General features: G+C 46.9%; 1 protein-coding gene across 1 annotated transcript; it reads left to right on the top strand.

Moving 5' to 3' along the window:
• Positions 1 to 1119: 1119 nt before the first annotated feature.
• On the top strand, positions 1120 to 11474 carry LOC311167493 (epididymal secretory glutathione peroxidase-like; the record flags this gene model as incomplete). The annotated part of the gene is made up of 5 exons (XM_084228513.1): positions 1120 to 1206; positions 6153 to 6306; positions 9223 to 9340; positions 10108 to 10207; positions 11268 to 11474. 5 exons carry the CDS (start codon positions 1120 to 1122, stop codon positions 11472 to 11474), a joined length of 666 nt encoding a protein of 221 aa, XP_084084639.1.
• Positions 11475 to 11779: the final 305 nt, after the last annotated feature.

An 11779-nucleotide genomic window follows, 5' to 3' on the forward strand; every position in this document is an offset into this window, starting at 1 on the left:
GAACTTCCATAAATTTTTAATTACATTCAAATTAAAAGTTCAAAAAATTATTTGCATTGAAAGAAGACAGTATTCAGAATGGTAGGTTATCCCCCAGAAAGTGGTAGTTGTCTGGGCCTCTCTGGTGGTGCAAGGGGTTAAGCACAGCACTATGAAGCTGTCTGCAGCTACTGCAGCATGAGTTCCATCGCTGGCCAAGGAGCTACCCACATGGCATAGCAGACCTCTCCTGTCTCCCCCACTGCAACCCTCAGCAGTGTGTTTCAGTAGATCCACCTGTTCTGTTCCCCACTCTGTCTCTGGTGAATCTTCTCATCCCCACACCTCTGGCTTTTACCCGGTTCTTGTATGCATAAATAAATAAATCTTTAAAAAAAAAAAAGAAAGTGATGGCTCTCCCTGGTCACCCCACCCCCTACTGTGTCAGAGCTTGCTACACCAACTGGAACTAAGGTTTCTTTTAACTTTGGCCAATCTGATAAATGCAGATCATCTCTTTGATTATTGCTCTGGAAGAACACTGCATCCTAAGCTGATGCCATTTGGCTTACTGTCTGGAATTCTCCCCACACCCCTAACACCCTCCTATTCCCCCTTTGGGCTCGTTGTTTTTTCTTACTGATTTATAAACACTTGAAGGCATTATAAAGTGAGCATATTAATACGCTTCCTTCACATATATGGGGGATAACGTCCCTTGCTTGGGGCCAGCTGCTGCCCCGTTCTCTCCGCGAGACCCTGGGTGGTCCGTCCTGTGATACGTTTTAAAAGCTCAAATAATAACATCAGGAAGTATATGTGGCATGTCCGCGCCATCCCTTTGGGAGGTGCCTGGGAGGTGCCTGCATCTCTGATCTGCCGGGCCCATCCAGGGGGGCTTTCACAGTTCGGGCGGGCGGACTGTGGCTGAGTTCAGGTCCTCACCGCCTGGTGAGCGCCGACCGCTCACCCGCGGGGGCCAGCAGAGGCGATTCCAGGCCCTCTGAGCCCACCCACGCCCCAGAAATCCCTGCCGACCTGTGATTGGCCTGCGCGGGCTTGAGCCGGGCCTGCATGGGTGTCAAAAGGCTGTTGAGGGGCCCACGAGCCCCAGTCTTTTCAGAGTCAGGATCTCGGGTCATGACTGCTCCGCTGGGGGCCTACTATCTTTTCCCCCTTCTCCTGACCTGCTTGGTGCAGACAGACGCCAAGCTCGAGAACACCAAGGTGAGTGACTTCAGAGAGGTGGGGCAGGGCTCAACTGTCGTTCCTCTTGGGTCCACCGGTGGGACTCTTCCCTCCAGCCCTTCTTGGAGACCTGGCCGACTTCTGCTTTCTTTCTCTTTGCTGGTTCTCCTAAATCTTCCTTTCCTTCTCCTCAAAGAGGAGTTTTTTGAATTGACTGTGGGTAGAGAAGGAAGGTTTCCTTCGATGGGGCCTCCTCTCTCCCCTTCTCCCTCTGCAGGTGGACTGGGTGCCCCTCCAGCCACATCACTGTCTTCATCAGAGCTGGGGCATGAGGATGGGTGGGGATCAGGGATTGAAGGAGACACTGAGTTGGGGGCTCTTGACTCTCGACAAGCCCCCCAAAGAGGAGGGGGACACTATGTGGAAACATTAGGGATGGATAAAATTGGAGAGTTAGCAGAGAAACATAAAATATGAAGAAATGAGCAGAGGCCTAAATGACCATATTTGGAATTAGGAGTCTTGGCTTCTGGCCTCCGTCCTCTTCCTCTTCCCAGTCCATGGCTCAGTGGCCTTGTGGATAAAAATGTATGGCAGTGAGAGGGACTCAGTCAGGGCCAAGCAAACTCATCCAACATGGTGGCCATGGACAAGTCACCTCACCTCTATCAGCCTCAGCTTTCTCACTGTGGATTTGTGTGAACAATGCCGGTGATCTTTGAGCAACATGAGTTCAAATTGCCTGGGTCCATGTAGATGTGGTTTTGTTTTGTTTTTTTTTTTTTTTTTTCTGTCTGTGGATTCTGTGTTCTCCAATCCAACCAACTTTAGCTGCCCTGGCAGAACCCATGGACAGGAGGATCAGTTATAAGGAACTTGAGCACCCTTGGATTTTGGTATCCACTGAGGTCCTGAAACCAGTCCCCCTAAAAACACCAAGGATCGACTGTAGTTAAGTTTGGGGAGAGTCAAAAGTAATACACAGAATTTTGACTTAACTGCCCTCCCTACTTCAAGAGCCAACTGTTATTCTTACACATAAAAAGTATTCTGTAAACTGACTAGATTACCTCCAGGGTGATGACTTATTTTTGAGAGTTGGTGTGGCTTTTCTGCTACCCAGTGCTGCATAACTGAGTGTGGAGACCCTCGACTGTAGAATTTGCTAACGGAAGCTGAATCCAGAGGTAGTTGAGACATAGCTGACAGACTTAAATCAGTTGGGAACAGCTATGAATGTCAGAAGTGAGCTGAGCTACAAGGAGTCTCTGACTTCCGAGCCTCTCTTACTCCTGGTATTCTTATACCCAACATTATTTTCAGTAATTTTCTTTTTTTAAAAAAAGATTTATTTATGCATACAAGAGGAGGGGTACAGGCCAGAGATGCAGGGGGTGAGAGGACTCACCAGAGACAGAGTGGGGAACAGAAAATGAAGATTGACTGAAACACACTGCTGAGGGGAGCAGCGGGCGAGACAGGAGAGGTCTGCCGTGCCATGTGGGTTGCTCCCTGGCCGGACGGAGATTGAACTCAAGCTGCAGAGGCTGTGATTGCTTCATAGTGCAGTGCTTAACCCCTTGTGCCACCAGGAAGGCCCCTTCTTCTTCTTTTTTTTAAGATTTATTTATTTATACAAGAATTGGGGTACAGGCCAGAGACACGGGAGGGTGAGAGAATTCACCAGAGACAGAGCGGGAAGCAGAACAGGCAGATGGACCGAAAACACTTCTGAGGGGAACAGCAGGCAAGACAGGAGAGGTCTGTCATGCCATGTGAATATCTCCCTGGCCTGCTGGGAATCGAACCCATGCTGCAGAGGCTGCAGACAGCTTCGCAGCACTGCGTTCAACCCGCTGCGCCACCCGGAGACTGTTCAGTAATTTTCATTGTAGTAACAAAAGGGGCACTGGGCCCACTGCTCACCTTGGGGCCAGGAACCACGGAGATAGATATGGCCGCTTTCATACAATAGTACATTTATGTAGGCCTCAGCTTGCTGGTGTGTATGAGTGCGTGCATGGAGGGAAAGGAGCAAATTCTGCAAAGAGAAAATGATTTTCTCCCCAAGAAAAGACACTGAGTAGTTACAGCCTGGTGGCTGGTTATAAAATCAATGGGCTTAGGAGTCTGGGGAATGTTGAGTTTGAGTTCTATCCTGCCTTCTTCTTTTTTTTTTTTTTTTAAAGATTTATTTGTTTATGCATACAAGAACTGGGGTACAGGGCAGAAGTGTGGGGATGAAAGGGTTCACCAGAGACAACGTGGGGAGCAGAACAGGAGGATCTACTGAAATACACTGCTGAGGGGAGCAGCGGGCAAGCCAGGAGAGGTCTGCTGCGCCATGTGGGTCAGCTCCCTGGCCGGGAATGGAACTCAGGCTGCAGTGGCTGTGGATAGCTTCACAGTGCTGCATCTTACCCCCTTGCGCCACCAGGGAGGCCGCTACCCTGCCCTCTTTCGGTGGGGCCGGAGGGTTTTTGACTAAAATCCTTTTTAGTCCATTGCATTTCCAGGAGCCTAATTTAATCCTCACTTAAGTCTGGACTTATCTGATTTTGTCCTCTCCCCTCTCTAGTCAGTTTCTCTCTGCCTTCTTTCTGCTGGGTAGTTTAGATATGTAGCTTCCTTTTTATACTTCCTGTTTATACTCCAAGAGCCCACAAGCAACTTTCATTAGCTTCCCCAGTCAGGCAAAAGGGATCAGGATAGGCTGGGGAGCACAGTGCAGTCAGGAGACCCAGGGACTGGGTGGAAAGCGACAGAGGCAGAATAAAACAAGATCTGCCTCATAGAGGAATCGAACCTAAGGTCAGGTAATGAGAGTTTCATGCAGAAATTCTTTGCTATGTGGAACTCTGTTCAAACATTCAGACTTGAGGCATAGGATAGCTGAGCTGATGATGAAGGCGGGGCGCAGATGCCTCAGTACATGGCTTGAGGAGCTGGGTATATGAGAAGTGGGAAGGTTCCAGGCAGATCTTAGTGCCCTACCTGCAGTGGACATTTGAGCTCCCACCTCCTTCCCTGGGAGTCACTATTGGACTTGCAAGTTCATCGTAAGAGCAGGAAAGAACATGAGAACAAGAAGTAGTCAAAGTAGGGTTAATAGGAGATTCTCACTTGTTAAACCTGGAAGGCTCTCTGGGGGGAAGATAGGAATCTAGATGAATGTCTTCATTGTTGCTGTTGTTTTTTAAAGATTTATTTTATTTATTTATGCATACAAGAGTTGGGGTGTAGGCTGGAGGTGCAGGGAGTGAGAGGATTCACCAGAGACAGAGTGGGGAACAGAACAGGTAGACTGACTAAAATACACTGCTGAGGGGAGCAGCGGGGAGACAGGAGAGGTCTGCTGTGCCATGTGGGTAGCTTCCTGGCCGGGAATGGAACTCCTGCTGCAGTGGCTGTGGATAGCTTCATAGTGCTGAGACTTAACCACTTCCGCCACTAGGGAGGCCCAAATGTCTTCGTTTTACCAGTGGGGAAACTGAGGACCAAGGATGAGACTTGCTCAGACTCACAAATAAACTTGACAGTAGTGTTGGCTTCTTTTTCACCCCCTGTTGTCACTTTTATTTCCATTTATTTTATGCTGAACTTATGCCCAGGCCATAAGTTTCTGTTTCTTCAGTATCTTCTGGGGTATCTTTTCCTCCTTTGCAGCCTGCTCCTCTGGTCTAGGAACAACCTTCTCCTTCTCAGTAAGGGGCATCTCAGTGTGGCAGCGGGAGGCTGGACGTTCTGTGATATGTTCTGGGGCCTTTGTTCACCTGGCTGTGCTCAATGACCAGAGAATCTGCATCTAAACCCTTAAGGTCAGCACTATTTTCTGCATTTTTAAGCATGTGCAATAAAAATTCAGCTCTCTTGTTGGGCTACCCATCCTGCTTCCAGTCCTACTGTGTGGCCTGGGCACAACTGCCCCCCTACCCTGTAACCCTGTGTGGTGCACACTGCTTCTGTTGACAACATCCTGAAGGCACTTAGTGGCTTTTCGGATATGCACAGGCAGGTTCCTAGTCTTCTTAAAAGGAACATGAAAATTTGAACTTCTTCATTCCCATGACTTTTAGGGTTCTCCAGGTCAAGTGAGTAGCAAACTGTTTTCAGAGCTCACCTAAGGCCACTTACAGGAAGAGGCAATGTTGGCTTCTGACTCCCTGGCCAGCGCACTCTCTACTCCACCAAGTGATGAATGGAGTAAGAAGTCAGAAGACCTATGGAAAGTGAAATGTAGCGAGGCCATCCTTAACTACTTGGGCAATCAAATACCTTCTCTTCACTGAGGGGATTCTGGCAGGATGCTTCAATCCCGAGACCAGGGGTAGCCTTGTTTTCTTTTTTTTTTTTTTTAAGATTTATTTATTTTTGCACACAAGAACTGGGGTATAGGCCAGAGGTGCAGGGGGTGAGAGACAGAGTGGGGAACAGAACAAGCGGACTGACTAAAATACACTGCTGAGGGGAGCAGCAGGGAGACAGGAGAGGTCTGCTGCGCCATGTGGGGTGCTCCCTGGCCAGTGATTGAATTCATGCTGCAGTGGCTGGCAACAGCTTGACAGTACTGTGTCTTGACCCCTTGTGCCACCAGGGAGTTCCAGCCTCGTTTTCTTGCTGTCTAATAGCAGTGTGCTCTTCTACATGGCCTCATTCCCAGGTCTCCCATCCAGCTTGTGAATCTCTGCTCTTTTCCATTCATCCAAACATTTCCCAGCATCTTCCCTGTGCGAGGATAATGGGAAGAGAGACTGAACTGATTATTACTTAAAAAAACCTATTGACTTTCAAAAGAAAACACAAAAAACAAACAAACAAAAAAACCCAAAACCTATTGGCTTTCAAGTCATAAGACCTAAGTTTCAGTCCTGTCATCCACACTTGTTTGTTTTTTGGGTCACAGCTAATGCATGTATTATTCTTTGAAAGATTATGCAAATGTCAAGAATTGTTGTTGCCAATATTACCCTGTTTTAAATTTCCAGATGAATTGCTACAAAGATGTGAAAGGCACCATCTACGATTATGACGCCATCACTCTTGATGGGAGGGAAAAAATTCAGTTCAAAGATTATTTTGGCAAGCATGTCCTTTTTGTCAACGTGGCCACCTATTGTGGACTGACAGCTCAGTATCCTGGTAAGAATTCATGGACACATCTCCTTGGGGCTAAGTTTCCCAGCTGATTACATTCTAAATAATATTTGGAGTTATATGCTAACTGTGTATCAAAATAAAAAAATATAATCAACTGACTTTGTTCCCTGATGTCCAAAGTCAACAAACTGTGGCCCATGGGCCAAACCTGGCCAATCTGTTTTTATGAACAAAATATTTGGGGGGCATAGTCATGCCCTTTTTTTTTTTTAATATCATCTGATTTTACACTGTAAGGCCAACCTGAGTAGCTGTATGAGTAGTGGAGGAAGAAACCACCGGATCCTCACAGTCAGAAATATTTACTCTGTGGACTTACACAGAACAAACTTGCTGACTCCTTCCTCATGTCCTGCCCCTGCTCTGTTCCTGAGGGGTCTGGGAGAATTGCTGTTTATCTGGGAAGTAAGTGCCCCAAGAGTTAAGTCTTCTTGGTGAACACAGGAGACAGGACTGATGATGCTTTTGAGACTTTGCAGGTAACTTACAAAGATAGGGAAGAGAGGGGAAGGTGGAGTTGCATTTGGTAGGGGTGAGGGCTGGAGGGGGAGCTAGGCTAGAAGCAGATACCCCCTTCTGACCTCAGCACCTCCTTTTGGTCAAGTTTTTTCCCTCTCCATTGCTTATTCAGCGAAAAATAGTATCTTAAATTTTAGGACATGAAGTTTATAAGCCAATGACATATGCATGGGATGTTTTATGCCAGAAACAGACATAATTCTTATATTTGAATTAACAATAACTTCATTTTTTTAAAATGATGTTGTGTTTTGAGTAGTTACTGTATTCACAAGGCTCACAATTCCAAAGAAATTAAAAGGTTTAGCATGACAAGCCTTTCCATTCCCTTCCTTTCCTTTCAGACAAGCGGTGTGATCATGTTTATGAAATACATAGCTTGATTCCTTTTCCTGCCTTTCTCCCAATAGATAACATACCGCTTTGTTCCATTAAATTAATAAAATACGTTGGCGGTCAGATCATTTCCTCATTCTTTTTAAAGACTTCTACGGGTCCAGAATATTTTACTAGTGAGTTAACGGATTTTACGGACCAATTTATTCAGCGTGGACTCTGTACATAACAGATGAGAAACTGAGAAATAGGACTCGAGGACTAGAAGACTCTCTTCCTACTTCTCTCTTAAAGGAAGTGATTATCTACCGTGACTAAAGACAAGAGGGAAAGATTACCTACAGTGATTAAAGATGGAGGAGCCATGTGAAAACAGAACAGTCTCTCTTTTTAAGGGACTAAGAGGAGCTCTCAGCTGAGCAGAATCTGGGGGGTCTGGCTGGTGTTTGCAGGAGACTTAAGGCATTCCACCCAAGAGGGGTTAACAAAGAGGGTGATTATAAGACTCTGAAGAGACAATTTGGAAAACTTCCTGCCAGGGGAAGAAGGCAGTTGGAAGTTTGTGTCTAGCCTATCAGTGAGGATTACTAGGCAGGAGGCATCTTTGACATCCTGAGGGAAGCTCAACATGGAGTTTCTCTGGCCGCTGCCCGGTTGACCACACTGCCCCCAGGGTGCGCCAGGCTGCAGAGGACAGAAGCTCTTCCTGGCTGTGTCTTTACCTTTAAACAAGGCTTAGTCAACTGACTAACTGCTCCACCCACGAAGGCAAACGATGAGCAGCAATAGTCAAACTTGACTTTGTTTAAAAATCACTTGTGAACTTTTCTTTTCAACTGTGGGTTTAACTGTGGTTAAAAAAGGACATACCATCATGTAATGTGTTATCATATAACAATGCCTGAAGCGTGCCATGCCATCCTCACCATTGTTAAGTCACAGTTCTGCAGTATTGACTTTAGGCATGTTTTGTGAAACCCTTTCCAGAACTTTTTCATCTTGCAAAACTGGAACCCTCCTTCTCCCTCCCCACACCCTGCCCCATGCCCATTTTGCTTGCTGTGTCTCTAAGTTTCACTGCTTCACCTTTAAACGGAATTGTAGTGTGTGTCTTCACGACTATTTGACTCCTTATCGTGTTGCTAGGGCTCATCCGTGTTGTAGTGGGTGGCAGAATTTCCTTCCTTTTTTTTTTTAAGGCTCATGTCCTGCTACATGTATGTAGCATATTTTGCTTATCCATCAGTCCATTGTTGGACATTTGGGCTGCGCCCTGCCTCTTGACTGATGGAGACCCAGCGCTCAGCCTTTGCATGGATACCCAGGAGTGGGATTGCTGGATCCTATGGTAGTTCTACTTTTACATTTTTGAGAAACTTCTCTACTATTTTCCATAGCAGGTACCCTGTTTCACACACAGTCCTACCACCAGTGACCTAGTGAGTTTTTGAATAATAAAGATGACTGGGCCCCATCTCTGAGAAGCAGAATCAGAAAATTCCCTGGAATCGGACCCGGGCATCCGAATTTATGAAGAAGGCCCCCAGTGGATCCTGTGTGCTGCAGACTTGGGAAAGACTATACTGTGATAAGAGCTTTTATATTTTTTCAAAGATTTATTTAGGCATTTATTTATGCATTTATTTATGCCTGGGGAGCAGGCCAGAGGTGTGGGGGGCTAGAGGACCCACCAGAGTGAGTGGGGAGCAGAACAGGCAGATGTACTGAAATGCACTGCTGAGGGGAGCAGTGGGTGAGTCAGGAGAGGTCTGCTGCGCCATGTGGGTATCTCCCTGGCCGGGGATCGAACTCGTGCTGCAGTGGCTGCAGATAGCTTCATAGGTTGCGTCTTAACTCCTTGCATGTCTGGGTATCTGGGATCTAACGTCAGCCCTGCCGCTAACAGCTTTCTTGACCTAAAGAGCTTTCCTTCTCTGTGCCTGTTTCCTCTTCTGCAAAATGAGCACCACCAGGGACTGCTTTCTGTACAAAGCAGTGAGTGTTTCTAGCCACACCGCCATGTTGTTCCTTCTTTCTCCTCAGAGCTGAATGTGCTTCAGGATGAGCTGAGGTCCTTTGGTCTAGTAGTGTTGGGCTTTCCCTGCAATCAATTTGGCAAGCAGGAACCAGGAGAGAACTCAGAGATCCTTCCAGGGCTAAAGTAAGTGCCTGCTTGAAAGCCCAGAAGAGGCAGGGCCTATCTTCCCTTATTGCCGCCTATCTGGGGGTGTTCTGTGTGGTTGGGCCGATGAGCTCAGCAGCATCTGTCTGCTGATTTTAACTTCCAACTCTGCCGAGTCTGGCAGTGTCCAGAGATTCTCCCTCTGCCCTGCAGTAAGACCTGGAGGGACGGTGGAGGACTAAGAGTACAGAAATAGCTGACATGAAAACAGTGTGGGGACAGGACAGGTGGGGGAATAAAGAAAAATTAAGTGAATAGGAGGGTGGGGCCCAAGGCAAAAAAAAAAAAAAAAACCCAAAAATTGGCCTGATTTTCCCTTCCCAGCTCTGCCTACTGTATCTCTACAACATTTTTTTAAAAAAGATTTATTTATGCATACAGGAACTGGGGTGTAGCCCGGAGGTGGGGGAGGGGGGAGAGGGAGTTTGTGTGAGAGGACTCCATCAGAGACAGTGTGGGGAGCAGAACAGGCAGATGTGCTGAAATACACTGCTGAGGGGAGCAGCGGGGAGACAGGAGAGGTCTGCTGTGCCATATGGGTATTTCCCTGGCCGGGGATCGAACTCATGCATGCTGCAGTAGCTGTGGATAGCTTCATAGTGCTGAGACTTAACCCCTTGTGCCACCAGGGAGGCCCCCAACTCCACAACTTTTGTGTCCTTTCCCCTAACCTCAGATCCTGAGGTCCCATCCTAACTTTCTCTCTTTATTCTGGAGCTTCTTTACAATATTATGGCTCATTGCAGGTATGTCCGTCCAGGGAGAGGATTTGTCCCAAATTTCCAGCTTTTTGAGAAAGGGAATGTGAATGGTGAAAAGGAACAAAAGGTCTTTACCTTCCTGAAGGTGAGTGAATTCCTGACATGAGTCTCTTCCCTGCTGCTGCTGCCATAGAGGGGTGTGGTAGAAATGGACCCAAAGGCTCGGGCCTGGGAAGGACTGGACTCTTCAGGAGAGACTCCAAACACCACCGGGCCTGAGGTTTAGGCTGCTAGTGTCAGACTGTGGCTTTGTGTGGTGGGCAGAGTTGTGTGGAGTGGCAGCTTTTCCTGGCACCACACTCCACTCTTGTTCTTTGACATCTACACGTTCATTCAGGGCATGTTTCCCGGTGCCTGCCATCTGAAAGACAGTTTGTTAAATAATGAGGAAATTAAGATGAATAAGACACATCCCCACACCCTGATGAGTTCATACTAGAGAGGAAATAGGAATCAACAAGTATAGAGCAGCGTAGTAAGTGCCTTCTATGCTTTCAGATGTAGAGATTGTCCGAGGATGTCTAGAGATCACCAGAGTACATAGTCTCTAAGTGCTGGACTGTGGGCCAAGCTGGCTCATGTTGAGATTTTTATATATCCTCAATAAATTGAAGAAAACAGGACAGTGTCAGAAAGGTTTCATAAACTCACTTGCCCTTTTTTCTAAGATTAGGACTACTATGTAATTTGTCCTCCCATAACCTTTAAAAAAATTAAATGATCAAGTGATGATGTTTTCAAATTTTTCCTTACTTGATAAAATAAAATGTTGGCAACCTTACATTGGTCTCAAAAGGTATGTTTTAAATGCTGCTGACCCAAAGAAACCTCAGACTTGGGGAACCACATTAGAATTACTTTGCAGAGAAGGAAACGAACAGCTAGAGAAGTGACCTGTCTTCCCCACAGCGGCATGGTTTTGTGATGGGGCCTGTGGGGAGACAGAGAGAGGGAATAGACTTTGACTACACTGCCTGTGGCATGCTAGTGCATTAATGGAGTGGTAATGCAGAGAACTGACTAAGAATCACAGGAAGCTGAATTATCTAGGTCTAGGGAGGAGAGGGTTACCTGTGGGTGAAAATAGCCCACATCACCCAGGGATGGAAATGATGTTGCTTCTCTTTGTCATCTTTCTGTTCCAGCATGCCTGTCCTCACCCCTCGGAGTTTTTGGGCATGTTAAAACACATAACCTGGGAACCTGTAAAGGTCCATGACATCCGCTGGAATTTTGAAAAGTTCCTGGTGGGGCCTGACGGCGTCCCTGTCATGCGCTGGTCTCACCTGACTACCGTCGGCTCTGTGAAGGCAGACATCCTGGCCTACCTGAAGCAGTTCAAAGTGAAGTAGGAAGGCTGAGTGGGGGTGTGGGCCATGCTGCCTCTTGCCTGAAGGCTTGTTCAAAGCAGCCCATCTTCTCACCACCACCTCTTCCCACATCCAAATGGCCTCCACTGGACCAAATCACCTCTCTGCTGTCGAAGTTCCCACTTCCTCCCACATAGACCTGTTCGAAAGCTCCTGCCACTTCTCCTTACAAGAGAATGTGGATGAAGAACAAAAGAATGGAAATCCTAAATCCTCAGACCTCGTTAAACATTTAATGGCTCCAGTCCATCAAAGGAAAACCATGCCAGCAGCTCCTGAAAATGTCC

The sequence above is a fragment of the Talpa europaea genome, assembly GCF_964194135.1.
Source record: "Talpa europaea genome assembly, chromosome: 2".
NCBI classification, from domain to species: domain Eukaryota; kingdom Metazoa; phylum Chordata; class Mammalia; order Eulipotyphla; family Talpidae; genus Talpa; species Talpa europaea.